Genomic DNA, 15,624 nt, shown 5'->3' with positions numbered 1-15,624 from the left:
CATCACTGTCCTGTGACAGATCGCTGATCTGTCACATCACAGATCACTGTGACAGATCAGCGATCTGTCACAGGCACTGCACAGGCTTCCTCATGCCTGCGCTTTGCAGGCACTGAGGAAGCCAGCTTCCTGCAGGCCCCCGGAGGTCCCCGTCGCCATATTGGATCCGGGGGCCTGCAGGAAAGGAGCCCCCCGCAGCAGCGCTGCATATTGCGCTGCCGTGGGGGGCTCAGGGAAGCAAGGAGGGAGCCCCCTCCCTGCCGATGCTTCCCTTTAACCCCCGGTACACCGCGATCGTGTTTGATCGCGGTGTGCAAGGGGTTAACGTGTCGGGGGCAGTCCGTGACCGCCCCTGACACATTGTGCCGGGTGTCAGCTATGATAATTAGCTGACACTCGGCCGCGATCAGCGGCGCTCACCACGTGGGCGCCGCTGATCGCGATGACGTATTATTCCGTCCATGGTAATTAGGTCCATGGTCACATGGACGGAATATTACGTCATTTGTAGGTAAGGGGTTAATAAAATCTTGAATGTGGTTTTGAGCACCTTCAGGGGTGCAGTTTTTACAATGGTGTCACTTTGGGGTATTTTCTATCATATAGACCCCCTCAAAAGTGATTTTAAATGTGTTGTGGCCCCTAAAAATAAATGGTGTTGGAAAAATTAGAAATCGCTTCCTAACTTCCTAACAAAAATAATTTTGGTTCCAAAATTGTGCTGATGTAAAGTAGACATGTGGGAAATGTTACCTATTAAGTATTTTGTGTGACATATCACTGTGATTTAAAGGCATGAAATTTCAAAGTTGGAAAATTGTGAAATGTTCAAAATTTTTGCGAAAGTTCCTTTTTTTTGTTTGTTTTGTTTTACAAATAAACGCAAGTTATATCAAAGAAATTTTATCAGTATCATGAAGAACAATATCAGTCGGATCCGTTGAAGCATTCCAGAGTTATTACCTCATAAAGGGACAGTGGTCAGAATTGTAAAAATTGGCCTGGTCATTAACGTGCAAACCACCCTCTGGGTTGAATCAAAGCATGTGTGTGAATGGCAGTTCACAGAGTTCAGAGGCAGATGGTTATCTTGCATCCAGTGCCCTCTGCCATTGCCTCTGTCCTCAAACTCTGGGTGAGTCTACAGACTGACCCATTAGCCTGACACCATATGACCTGCGGTCAAGGTGGACTCCTCGCCAATACTCAGGGCTTGGTTGATGGCCTCACTAAGCCTGTCAACTGATTCCTGGTAAACAGGTGCATCCAAATTGAGGGGCCCCCCGGAATCGTAATTCGAGTTTTGCTCGCTGTCACCCCCTGGAACAGGGGAGCGAGAAACAGAGCTCATAGATGCTGAGGAACTAGTCGGGCTGGGCTACGCTGTGTGGGTTCATTTCCCCCTTCGCATCTGCCTAGAGTGAGGGCGGCCACTGCAGGCCGGAGGCTCCCGTAAGGTTGAGGATTTCTCCAAGAGAGGCGAGCCACTGTCCCTGCCCCTATCTGGGGCCTGAAAGGACTTGATTGTGCCATGATCTGCGACAAAGATAGAGCCCATTTCGGGGCTGGTCGCAGTGGAGGGCTCCTGGGTGCGTTAGGGAACACAGGCCTCGCATACTGATAGCTCTGTGCCTGCGGAAAAGAACGGACCAACCGGAGGTGCGTACGGCAATTGCACTGTATGAGCTTGAACCTCAGTTTCATGGCCAGTGAGCTTTTATCGGCCGCCATCTGATAAGAGCATTCATACTCAGCCTAGAGTGGCCGGTGGCGACATGCTGAGCCTGCTGGCTAACATAGCCTGCGGCAGTGACACCATTAGTATAGGTGCATGGCTGGAGGGGGGGGGGGGTAGCACTAACCCACAGTCCTGCACCTCTGAGCATCCTGAAGTGCAGCAGGAGGCTCTGGGCTGCTCCTAACTTCAAAAATTTCGCCTCGCGACTGGGCGGGCCCGTCGGAAGTAGGCGTGCCTGTCGGAAGTAGGCGTGCCTGGGGGCATGACGTCTGACTGTGGCCTAGCACAGGCCAAAGCCAGGGGCTAAATTTACAGTTCCGGCCTGGCTGCCGAATATGGACGCTTCAGTGGGCGGGACTCCCTCCCGTGGCCTAGGGCAAACTAGGAGCTGGGGAGAAAAGTTCCGGCATTGGCCGCGATGAAGAAGCGGCGCCGCACTGCAATGTTATAAAAACCACACTGCACCAGGAAAGCGGCGGGCCATCCACAAGAGCCCTCCCAGCCCACCCTTGATCCATACCCCCTGTCCTGATTGCTTCAGCTGCCAGCCTGTCAGGGGTGTGTGGGGGGAGAGGGGAGCTGTGTACAGGACGTTGCAGGCACCCTGGCTCCATCGTTCCTTACCCGGGATGAGGAGAGGGACCGTCCGCCGCCTTGCAGCACCGCAGTCTAGCATTGGTGGTGCAGTGGGGGCAGCACGGACTGTGCTTGAGCCTCTGTACAGCATGGGGTTTCAATACCTTAGGGTGGTCAGGGCTGAGTCCGGCATCATGTCCTACGTTGCGGGAGAGGATACGTGTAGGCATGCTCGCCCGTTGATGGTTTGGGGAAATCGGACCCTTTCAATATTTATGAGTTTAATGAGCGGTACCACGTGACCGCTGAAGGCAGGGAGACCGTGGGAGAAGCGGGGGGGCTGCAGAGACCGCGCCAGGGGGGGTCAGTATGATCTCTGAAACCCCCCCTGCTCCCCCGCCGACCCCCAGGTATATGACTCGTGTATAAGTCGAGGGGGGGACTTTAATACCCCAAAAAATGGGCTGAAAATTTTGGCTTATACACGAGTATATACGGTACATAGTTATTTAAATCTTTCTTTAACCCTCACCACCTGCCCATTTTTCATTTTTTCCTACCCTTCCAAGAGGCATATCTAAATTTTTCCATAAATATAGCTGCATAAGGGCTTGTTTTTTTCGGGACAAGTTGTACTTTTAAATGTCACCATTCATTTTACCATATAGTGTACTGAAAAACGAGGGGGAAAAAATTCAAGTGCAGTAAATTAAAAAAAAAAAAAAAAAAAAAGTGCAATCCCACATTAGTTTTTTTATTTACCATGTCCACTATATGGTAAAACTGACCTGGCAATAGGATTCTCCAGGTCAGTACGAGTACGCAGAAACATGTATAGCTTTTTTTATTTTTTTTATTTAAGCGGTGGGGAAAAAAAAAATTGTATGGAAAAAAAAAAGAAATTTCCAAGACCCGTAGTGTTGTCATTTTTTGGGATATAGGGTTGTGTGAGGGTTCATTTTTGCACCCCTGGGCTGATGTTTTTACAGCTACTATTTTGGGGCAGATATAATGTTTAGATCACATCTTACTGCACTTTGTTGCAATGTTGCAGAGACCAAAAAATGTAATTGCTGTGTTTTGAATTTTTTCTTTGTTACACTGTTTACAAATCGGATTCATTTATTTTATATTTTGATAGATCAGACATTTCTGAATGCAGCAATACCAAATGTGTATTTTCTTTCTTCAATTGCTTTGTTTTCAAAGGGGAAAAATTAGGGTGGTTTGAACCTTTGCTTTTTGTTTTTTCAGATTTTTAAAAACTTTTCTTTTTTTTTACTTTTTATTGTACGTAATAGTCCTCCTGGGGAATTGAAGCTGCCATTGTCCGATAGCCTGTGCTATACATAGGACCGACGGTCACAGGAGAATCGTAATGACAGCAAACCCAGGCTTTCATGACAACCCATGAGCGCCCCGCGATCACGTCAGGGGTTCGCTGATGGGAACATGGCATGAGGCATACCCCTGTCGGCGCGTGTTAAATGCCGCTGTCAGAGATTGACAGCGGGATTTTACAGGTTAACAGCTGCGAGTGGATCTCAGCCGTCATGTGCAAGGAAAGATGCAGATTCAGCGTGCATCAAAGGTAGAGATACGACAAATGACGTAAATATACGTTATGTCATGAAGGGGTTAAAGATCCAATGGAAGGAAAAAAAAATATAGGTTACAAAAGTGGACCCCTTAAATAAGTAACGATACATATAAATGTACTCTTACCCTTCCTAAAATATCCAGAGGTAGTTTAGAGTTCATAAGTACCGGTTTCACCTTGTCCCCAGACAGTAAGCCATTTACAGGTAATAAACTATCAAATATTCCATCGAACTTGGATTTTTCTTCTATCTGGAAATCAAAATAAACTGGTCATTTCAAACAGTGTAAGCAGATGTACTGCTATAACAAGTTTAATGTATGCCACTGTCAACCGTACGGTTATGGCCAAAAGTTTTGAGACTGACACTAATTTTTATTTTCCAAAATTTGCTGCACCCCACATGAATGGTCTCAGAATACGTTACTGTTGGCATGACACAGGATTCACGGTAGAGTTCACCTTTTCTTCTCCAATCAATAATTCTTCAAGGTTTCCCAAAAAGTTTGAATGGGCTAGATCAGACCTGGACAAGGTGCGGCCCGCGGGCCACGTCGGGCCCTCTAGCTGTCTCAGTCCGGCCCATGGACCAAGACAGGCGTGGGGCAGGAAATCAGAGGTCCTCGGGCCGCATGGTCCCCGCCCGCTTACTGTTTCCATGTGAGGCTCTGAGCTGCGCCGCTGACTCATTTGGTGGAGGAGGGGCTTTCGGCCACTTCCTCCACCAATCAGCATGTGAAACAGCTGACACGATGACATCATTTCATAGTGTCAGCAGTGTACTCTGGAGAGTTCGCGCATGGAAGGCAGAGAAAGAAGCAGAGCACCGGGGAATGGGACCGAGGTGAGTATGTGGTGTTATTTTTTCTTCTCATGTGTATGGACTGTTTGGGTGGGCATGGGGAGGCTATGGGGGTGTGACATGGTGCTGCACATGGGGGGGCAACATGGTGCTGCACATGGGGGGGTGACATGGTGCTGGACATAGGGGGGGTGACATGGTGCACATGGTGCTGCATATGGGGGCGACATGCTGCACATAGTGCTGCATATGGGGGCGACATGCTGCTGCATATGGGGGCGACATGCGGCACATGGTGCTGCATATGGAGGAGACATGCTGCACATAGGGAGGCTATGGGGGCGACATGCAGTGTTTATAGGGAGGGCTGTGTGGGGCTCATGAAGTGTATATAGTGAGGCTGTGTGAGTCGCATTCAATGTACATAGGGTGGCTGTGTGGGGATCATGCAGTGTATATAGGGAGGCTGTGAGGGGCGCATTCAATGTATATAGGGAGGCTGTGTGGGGCTCATGCAGTATATATAAGGAGGCTGTGTGGGGCTCATGCATTATATGGGGAGGCTGTGTGGGGCTCATGCAGTATATGGGGAGGCTGTGTGGGGCTCATGCAGTGTGTATAGGGAGGCTGTGTGGGGCTCATGCAGTATATGGGGAGGCTGTGTGGGGCTCATGCAGTGTGTATAGGGAGGCTGTGTGGGGCTCATGCTGCATATGGGGGAGGCTGTGTGGGGGGGCTCATGCCGCATATAAGGGGCTATTGGGGTGCTCATACGAGATACAGAAGGGGAAAACGATATATAGGGGGATGTCAGCATATTTAATTCTGCTCAATAGTAAGTGATACAATTAATATTAAAAGTATCAATATAATAAACAATATAATAATTCTAATATATCAATAATAATATTGAGCAAAATTAATTTCGGCCTATTGGTTCGTCCCTCCACAACACTCACGGTCTCACATGTGGCACCTCGGGAATATTAATTGCTCACCCCTGGGCTAGATAAATACCAACGAAAAGCACGTATGGAGAAGATACCTGCTTGTGGGAGCTATGGGGTAATAGCTCAGTCAGTGTACATACTATTATTTATTATTTTGAATAAGTAAGCAGTGAAAAAAAACAAATATACAGTGATAACAGAATAGTAAAATAGGTTTTCTTTTCTTGTAACTAAAAATTGCAACTATTCATAACTGTCAGGCATCCAAATAGGAAACAAACTTTATAACGGGCTGAATTTAAGAGCAAATTGTGTCCAAATAGCTAATTAACATCTTTATTTTGTAGCCACTGCACTTATCTTTTATTTTTGCAAAAGGTGAAATTAGAAATTAAACTGTCTTTCTATTGAAACAAAACTTACCCGAACTGACCAATGACCTTCAACAGGAGGAGGAGTGATCAAAAGAGGACTGCTGGTATCACTCTTTGAAGAAATAAAAAAAAACAACAATACATAGAGATCTGTTTAGCAGTATATATTTTCCATGTAAATTAATATGTTGCAATAGTGCACAAGCGTTGTTATTTACAAAAATTACATGAATATATACCGTAGATGTCAACATGTGTAGTAGTTGTATAAACCTAATGTCATGATACCTTTGCTGGGTTACAGGCACTTCTGGGGTTAATGTTCTGATCTCAGTGCAGACTCTCACCTGCACACCTGGGATCTATTATGGTGGCCTCTCATTGGTTCTGGAGAGGCTTCTTATAGCCTCAGGAAGCTCCCATCCCCCGTCAGTTATACTTTCGCCATTGGTATTGTGTGGTGACCCCTGGGTGTGTTTGTGCTGTGTTCTGGTTACTTGATTCTCTGTGTATGACTCGGTCTGCTCTCTGGATATCGCTTTGGATTCTGCCTGGTACCTCCTATGTCTGTTTGGTTTTGATCTCTGCTTGGCCCTGATTATCCGTTCTGTCTCCTCCCTGGTACTGTACTGATTTCTTGTGTATGACCTTTGGCTTTGTCTGACCTCCCGTCTGTTTATCCCTCCTGTACCTCGCTGGTCTGTACTGTGCATGACCTCTGTTTTGCCTGACTCTAAGTTCTCTAGCTTCTCTGAAAGCAGGACGCTAAGCCCCACCCCCTTGCAGTCACATGACCATAGGTCCTATGTCGGCTTTCTGAACTTCAGCATCCACAGGTCCTGTGCATCGGTACTTTCTGGCTGTACCTGACCCCGGTACCCCTACATTGCGGGTGAGTCCCTGCTCAGCGGAGGCTGCACGCCGGCGCTGACAGGATCCTGACACTCAGGACATGCGCACTGGCTCAGTGAGCAAGTACAGTGCGGTGTTCTTGACACCTAACAAGAAACGTGAACACCCAAAAATATTCAATAAATAGATTTTTATTATGACATAAGAATAAAACAGTCAAAGATAGGATAAAAGACATATAGAGGGGATGCAATCCTACATAGGGAAATCACAATAAAACATATAGGAAGTGGGTATATGGTTATTATTTATCAATCCACTTAGACCTACTATTGAATACATACTTGTATATGGACTGATGATCTTGTTATGTGATGCAGGTTATACCCACTTTTTCTGTGACCTCCCTGTATAGGATTGCATCCCCTCTATGTGCCTTTTATCCGGTCTGTGACAGACCGTTTTATTCTTATGTTAGAATAAAAATCTTTTTATTGAATATTTTTTGGTGTTAATTCACGTTTCTTAGTATGTTTATTCAATTGTTCACTGAATATTCACACAGCTTTTCTTTTGGAGTTGTTGATGATGTGTAGCAGTTGTCTCAAAAGTAAGAAAATACTTCTAAAGCTTCCAATACGTCTAAAAATATAGCTGTGAAGAAACATTAAAGGCTGTAGTTACCTCTGCAGTACATCATTTTATGATACATAATTTCTTTTCCCTACAACATATTGAGTTAGATACAGGGCTGTGGAGTCAGTAGGACAAACCACCGACTCAGACTCTGACTTCCTCAATTTCCTGGAATTCTGACTCCAACTCCGACCCCACAGCACTGCCTCACTACTGAGCATGTACTGTACATAAAGTGCAGCACAGATTCATCTCACCTAAGAGCCCAGATCATTAGATCAGGAACAGAACAGACATTTATAGGTCATTTCCCTGACTCCTGACCCCACAGCACTGCTTCACTACTGAGCATGTACATAAAGTGCAGCACAGATTCATCTCACCTAAAAGCACAGATCATTAGATCAGGAACAGAACAGACATTTATAGGACATTTCCCTGATTCCTGACCCCACAGCACTGCCTCACTACTGAGCATGTACATAAAGTGCAGCACAGATTCATCTCACCTAAAAGCCCAGATCATTAGATCAGGAACAGAACAGACATTTATAGGTCATTTCCCTGACTCCTGACCCCACAGCACTGCTTCACTACTGAGCATGTACATAAATTGCAGCACAGATTCATCTCACCTAAAAGCACAGATCATTAGATCAGGAACAGAACAGACATTTATAGGACATTTCCCTGATTCCTGACCCCACAGCACTGCCTCACTACTGAGCCTGTACATAAAGTGCAGCACAGATTCATCTCAACCAAAAGCCCAGATCATTAGATCAGGAACAGGACAGACATTAAAGGGAACCTGCCACCCCACCTAGGGCGTTTTTAAGTTAAAGAGCCACCTTCAGCAGCACTAAGGCTGCATTCTGTGGCTCTTCTGTTTCTGACCCCTTTTAACGCTGAAATATCGACTTTTATAAATAGCTCCTCATACCTGTAACGTGAATACATCATAACACAATGCAGGGCGGGATCTGGGGCCTCCACAACACGCAGGCGCAATAGCCTGATGTTGGTTCTTGGGCAGCGCTCACTGCGCATGCCCGAGAACTCGTCACAGCGGAGGCGCCGGCACTCAAAACAAGAGGAGTCAGCGACGCACAGGGGCATCATGATGGACGGATGGTGGGCGGCGCCCAGACACAGGACAGACGCATGATGGACAGATGGTAGACGGCTGATACAGGGGGACCCACTATACCTATAGGACACATTATAGGTATGAGGAGCTATTTATAAAAGTCGATATTTCAGCGTTACTAGGGGTCAGAAACAGAAGAGCCACCTTCACAGAATGCAGCCTTAGTGATGCTGAAGGTTGCTCTTTAACTTAAAAACGCCCTGGGGGGGTGACAGGTTCCCTTTAATAGGACATATCATAATTTTCCCAAATTCCTATGAAAACATCTACAGTACACACTGCATTGTACTACTGTAACCAATTTATTATATATTTTAGGTGTCGGAGTCAGCACATTTCATACAGACTTCAACTCCGACTCCAGCAAAATGGACAAAGAGTCAGACTTCGACTCCACAGCCCTGGTTAGAAGAAATTAGTGATGAGTGAATGTGCTCGGAAAAGGTCTTATTAGAGCATGCTCGGGTGTTAACCAAGTGTCTTCGCCGTGCTCGAATAATATGTTCGAGTCCCCGCACAGCTGCATGTCTCGTGGCTGATAGCTGCAATACATGCAGGTACTGCCTGTTTGTTAGACAATCCCTGCATGTGTTGCTGCTGTCTAACAGCTGCGGAGATGCAAACATATTTTTTGAGCATGATCAAGACACTTGGTTAGCACACAAGCATGCTCGGATAAAACTTCATCCAAGCATGTTTGCTCATCACTATTAGAAATCTCTACTTCTGCTCCCTCAAAGCTTCTTGTCACCACTTTAGGCTGCAGCATAATGTTTTGGATTACTTTAAACTAGCACTGCTGATGGGACATGAAATTGCAGGAGGGGAACGTTTTCTGTTTTTCTGGTGAGACAATGTAATTAAGAAAAAAAGGACAAGGACCTTGGAAGTGATGATATGGCCCCAAAAGAAGTGTAATGTACTAGTTTTCCAGGATGTTTTGCAAAACCCCTCTGCTGAGTTTCTTTAAAAACTATGTACAGGTTACAGGTGTAAGAATTGATGCTGTTTTGGAGGCACAGAGCAGTCACTCCAAATAGTGGTGTGATTTAGATTTCTCTTTTGTGTATTCTCTTTGCATTTTGTGATATATTAAAAAAACAAGTAACACTTCTATTTCTTTCTATACAGCATTATTTCCATAGCTGCCTATAATGTTTGCACAGTACTATATACCTATATAAAATAAGTATGTAGTTTATTCACGATTGGTACAAAATTAGTTAAACGGCATGAAAATAAGCAAGTTTGCAATTAACTTGCTTTTTCTATCTGCTGTCATTCTTCAACAATGAGCTTGGCCTTAGTGCCTGCCCAAACCATAGGTCAAATTTGCACATTAGCTACATTCCAGAAGAGAAGTTAAGGCAAAGATCCCAGCCACTTCTCCCCAGCCCATTGATATCTTTAAAGCAGTTAGCTGCATCAACCTACCCCTTCCTCTCAGCTCCTGACAATCCATCCTTCTAAAAACCACTCAGCATCACAGCTCACTGTCCCAGCTCTGTGCTTGTTCTGTTATCTTTAAATACAGTGATAATAGTATAGACTCCAGAACAAACAACTGAGAGCTGAATGTGGAATAGCAGATCTTATGCTGAGCTTTATAGTTTTACTCCAGGGCAGACATATCATTGGCACCAGGAAGTGAAAGAGACTGCAGAGCGGAGAGCTGCTCAAGAAACGACGAGAGAATTTCCCGGTATAACCCCTGAAGTATATCTTCTTTAATGTATGCAAGTGATGACACGAGGGATTTTGGGAAAAAAGTATTTATTATAATTCGAATAAATACAGACTCAAACTTTGACAAAGAACCCGTTGGTTTGATGGTGTAATGCTCTAAAGAACTGTTACACTTTATTTGTTTGTGTTTGTTTACGCTACTATTGAAAGTATGCTTTCATATCTACTATGGATGGTGATTACATGACTGATCCGCATTCTATACTGTAATGTTATATGTTTGTTGTGGAATCTTTCAATAAAAAGAGTTTAAAAAAAAAAAGAAACAACGAGAGAATAACCCTTTAAAATATATAAGTAAGAGACAACGAGAGAATAACCCTTTAAAATATATACGGTAAGTAAGAGACAACAAGAGAATAACCCTTTAAAATATATACGGCAAGTAAATACAAAAGATAAGTATTGAGTTACTTACAAATTTGGGCTGTGGCACGGGCATATTTAAACTGGCCAGGGTAACTTCATGACCACTTTGTGCACAAGCAACTAGTCGCAAAGCAACATAGAAACCCTAAGAGAATAAGATAATACAGGATTACTGATACAGTCAGCTGCTCAAAGTACAGCTTTGCCTCAAATATAAAAAAAAAAAAAAAAAAATCAGTCTCACCTGTTTATCCAAGTAACCTTTCCCATCAGGATCAGCCAAGTCCCAAATCTAAAAGTTTAAAACAAAATTATACACATACACATGGCATCAATTACTAAGAACAGGTAGATCTAAAAAGCACTTGCCGTATTTTGAGGATTATAAGACGCACCCAAAATTTTGAGGACAAAAAAAGGAAAAATAAACTTTGCTTATCAAGGCTGGTGGCTGCGGTGAAGCAGGGTCCCAAGGTCACTGCTGGAGGAGGCAAGAGTGTAGTGTTGCTCCAAACCGCAGGCTGGAGTGAGGGGGTTTCGGATGTGCAGCCCACCTCTGCAGGGGTCCAGTGCTGCGGGTGTCTCCGGCGCAGCAGATGTCTCCTATTGCTGTGGTGGCTCTGCTGGCATTTTGTGAAAGCCAGACCCCCGCAGTTCCATGGCTTCCTATGAGGTGGACTCCGGGAAAATGGCTGCCGGTGGCGGCGCATGCAGAGATGGAGATCTCATCTCCCGAGATTTTGTTGGCCGAGAACTCCATCTGCGCATGCGCCGCCCCCGGCAGCCATTTTCCCGGAGTCAATGGCATAGGAAACCATGGAACTTCGGGGGCTCTGGCCATTCACAAAATGTCGGCACAGTCGCAGCACCAGAGACACCCGCAGCATCAGCGTGCCGCACATCCTTCATCCCAGCCTGCAGCAACACTCCACTATTTCCTCCTCCAGCAGCTACCCTGGGACCATGCTCCACCGTGGCTGGTAAGGTATATCCACATTATAAGACACACCCCCATTTTCCCAAAAAAATTTTTGGGGAAAAAGTGCATCTTATAATTCGAAAAATACGATACTTACTGATTTTGTAAGGCTGACGTTTTCCATGTGAGAAATAAAGCTGCACGTTTTTATAGTTCAGAGGTGAAGTACTGGACTATGTTTTTTAACACTGCCAACAAAATAGTGTTACTTAGCCACTTTGAGGGAGTGTCCAGCTTTATGTCAGTGATAATTGATCTTTTGGATAAGGCAACAAAATCACCCAACACCCATTCCAATCAGTTGCTGTCAACCCCTGTGCCAGACAGATGTAAAATGATGCAAGCCATTACACTGTGTTCCAAATTATTATGCAAAAAATATTTCCTCATATTTTCTCTAAATTACCTATATGAAGTGCAGTCATTGTTATTTTCCAGTCAGCTAATATTCTAGTATAAATGCAATGTTTTTGAACAAACTGCCTATGAAAACAGTATATTTTTAAAAATAAGAAACACTCAAAATGCATGTTCCAAATTATTATGCACAGCAGAGTTTTCAACCTTTCTATTTTTATTTTGAACAAAAAAATGGTCAATTGTGAAATTATAAGCATTATCAGCTTACTACAAAATGAAATCAAACAGTTTTCAAGTCAAAACTTTATTCTAGGTGATGTTACATTTGCACATAGGACCCCTTGTTCGAACGAAGCTTCTGAACTCTATCGTCCATTGAATTTGTCAGTTTTTGGATGGTTTGTGCTTCAGTTGTTTTGCATGTGGACAGAATACCCTCCCAGAGCTGTTGCTTAGATGTGAACTGCCTCCCGCCATCATAGACACTCCTTTTGATGATGCTCCAGAGGTTCTCAATGGGGTTGAGGTCAGGGGAAGATGGTGGCCACACCATAAGTTTGTCCTCTTTTATGCCCATAGCAGCCAAAGATGCAGATGTGTTATTTGCAGCATGAGACGGTGCATTATCATGCATGAAAATGATCTTGCTACGGAAAGCACGGTTCTTGCTCTTGAACCATGGCAGGAAGTGCTGTTTTAGAAACTCCACATAGATTATGGAGTTCATCTTTACCCCTTCAGGGATCCTAAAGGGGCCGACAATCTCTCTCCCCATGATTCCAGCCCAAAACATTACTTCACCTCCTCCTTGTTGGCGCCTTAGCCGTGTTTTCATGGGGTGTCCATCAACCAGCCATCCTCCACTCCATCCATCTGGACCATCGAGCGTTGCACGGCACTCATCGGTAAACGAAACAGTTTGGAAGTCAGTCTTCATGTATCGTTTGGCCCACTGGAGCCGTTTCTACTTGTGTGCAGTGGACAGAGGTGGTCGACAGGATGGCTTACGCAAAGCTGCAAACCTCTGAAGGACCCTGCATCTTGTTGTTCGGGGGACGCTGGAGGCACCAGCAGCTTCAAAAACTTGTCTGCTGCTATGACAAGGCATTTTGGCAGCTGCTTTTTTAACCTGACGCAAATGCCTGTTGGAAAGAGTCCTCAATTTTTCCTTATCAGCACGCACACGTGTGTGCTGGGAATCAGCTACATACTTCTTGATTGTGCGATGATCACGATGAAGTGTCTTGGCAATGTTGATTGTAGTCATGCCTTGACCTAAATACTCCACAATTTGTTGCTTCTCAGCAGCCGACATCCTTTTTCTTTCCCATTTTGGCAAAAAATGTAGGCTGCTTAATAATGTGGAACAGCCTTCTTAAGTAGTCTTGCCTTTATTTGGACACACCTGCCAAACTAATTTGCACAGGTATCTGCAATTGCTTTCAGTGATATAAAGAGCCCTGACACACATCACCATCAATGAGTTTAAATGACTTAACAAAAAAATTCTAACCTTATCACTCCTAAACTCTTTTTGCATAATAATTTGGAACACAGTTTATTAGCTGAAAGAGCAATTGTGTTACAATGACAGCAGAAATACAATACACCCTCAGAATACTATTTCCACACTGCATAGGTGACAACAGTGGTAGCCTGAAATATTCCCCCTAAGATCTACAGCACCTAATACTACACATCCGGTGTATAAAAAAAAAAGTAAATTTAATTTGATATGTTTTTGCATATATCTATAAAAATATCAGAAATTTGACAAAAAAAATCTAAAAATTTTCAATTTTCAAATTTTGAACAAGTACCGTATTACTTTGATTCAGTGGTCATGCCACACAAAATAGTTTATTAACAATGTGTACATAATGTCGGCTTTACATCATCATGTGTAAAATCTTCTTTTGTTTTGCTAGGATGTTAAAAGCTTTACAACATTCATGTTTTTAAGGAAATTTAAAAAACATTCTAGGGACCTATTCAGTCTTGAAGTGACTTAGGGAGTCCCACATATTGGAAAACACCCAAAAGTTATACCCTTTTAACCCCTTAACGACCAGAGGTATTTTTGGATTTGCATTTTCGTTTTTTGCTTCCAGTCTTCCCAGAGCCATAATTTTTTTTTATTTTTCAGTCAAAATGAACATGTGAGGGCTTGTTTTCTGCGGGACAAGTTGTACTTTTGGACGACACCATTGGTTTTAACATATCGTGTACTGGAAAATGGGGAAGAAAAAATCCAAGTGTGGTGAAATTGCAAAAAAAAAGTGCAATCCCATACTTGTTTTTTGTTTGGCTTTTTTGCTAGGTTCACTAAATGCTAAAACTGACATGCCATTATGATTCTCCAGGTCATTACGAGTTCATAGACGCCAAACATGTCTAGGTTCTTTATTATATAAGTGGTGAAAAAAAATTCAAAAGTTCGTTAAAAAAAAGAAAAATTGCCCTATTTTCCAGAACCCATATCTTCTCCACTTTTCGTGATCTTTCGTTGGGTGAGGGATTTTTTGTGCGCCGAGCTGACGCTTTATTGATACCATTTTGGTGCAGATACAATCTTTTGATCGCTCGTTATTGCATTTTAACGCAATGTTGTGGTAACAAAAAAAAAAAACATAATTCTGTTTTGAATTTTTTCTCGTTACGCCGTTTAACGATCAGGTTAATCCTTTTTTTTATTGATAGATCGGGCGATTCTGAACGTGGAGATACCAAATATGTGTATATTTGATATTGTTGATTGATTTATTTTGAATGGGGCGAAAGGGGGGTGATTTGAACTTTTATATTTTTTAAATTTTTAAATATTTTTAAAAACCCTTTTTCTTTTACTTTTTGCATGCTTCAATATTCTCCATGGGAGACTAGAAGCTGCAGTTGTCTGTTCGCCTCTGCTACACATAGGCGATGATCAGACGGGCGGCGCTTACAGAAATCCGGCAAGGACAACCATAGTGGTCTGCTGGAGACCTCTGGTTGTCATTCCGACCCATCAGTGACCCGCGATCATGTGACGGGGTAACCGATAGGCGATCCTGACGTCCTCCCGCCCGCGTCCACGCGTCGCTCGTCGCCACAGCAGGAAGCTGACGACGAGAAAACGGCCCAGGACGTTCTCGCGCGATCAGCGATAACCAGCGGGGGAGCGGTCGGAGGTAAGCATCAGACATAGCGATATCGCTAGCAATATCGCTATAACGTCACAAAAACCAGTGATGTTATAGCGATATTGCTAGCGATATCGCTTAGTGTGACAGGCCCTTTAGCTTCAAGATGTAAAACTTCTCTATTTATTCCAAGCATGTAGAAAATGCTGATAGACATGAAAGTGCTTGAAAGAATGTGACAATTGTACATTAAACGTTTCGACCCTACCTGGGTCTTGTTCACACTGTTGCTTGTTCGATGTGTGGTAGGACGGCTCCTTCACGTTCTTCCACAACCCTTAGGCTGTGTGCACACGCTGCGGATTTTGCT

The 15,624-nt window shown here is 44.0% G+C and overlaps 1 protein-coding gene across 4 annotated transcripts in view; it reads right to left on the bottom strand.

The window, feature by feature from the left end:
* EPS15L1 (epidermal growth factor receptor pathway substrate 15 like 1) overlaps positions 1-15,624 on the bottom strand; it is a 428,822-nt gene that overhangs the window by 354,268 nt on the left and 58,930 nt on the right. For all 4 annotated transcript variants that reach the window (XM_073559865.1, XM_073559866.1, XM_073559867.1 and 1 more), the window contains exons 4-7: positions 11,038-11,085; positions 10,843-10,938; positions 6,090-6,152; positions 4,040-4,165 (exon numbers count right to left, since the gene is read on the bottom strand). In XM_073559865.1, the coding sequence (XP_073415966.1) occupies positions 4,040-4,165; positions 6,090-6,152; positions 10,843-10,938; positions 11,038-11,085 (333 nt within the window). The remainder of the gene's footprint in view (positions 1-4,039; positions 4,166-6,089; positions 6,153-10,842; positions 10,939-11,037; positions 11,086-15,624) is intronic.

This window comes from Dendrobates tinctorius, unplaced genomic scaffold, assembly GCF_039654945.1.
Source record: "Dendrobates tinctorius isolate UK_male_01 unplaced genomic scaffold, ASM3965494v1 ptg000276l, whole genome shotgun sequence".
NCBI lineage: Eukaryota > Metazoa > Chordata > Amphibia > Anura > Dendrobatidae > Dendrobates > Dendrobates tinctorius.
This window is presented reverse-complemented; position numbering and strand designations above follow the sequence as displayed.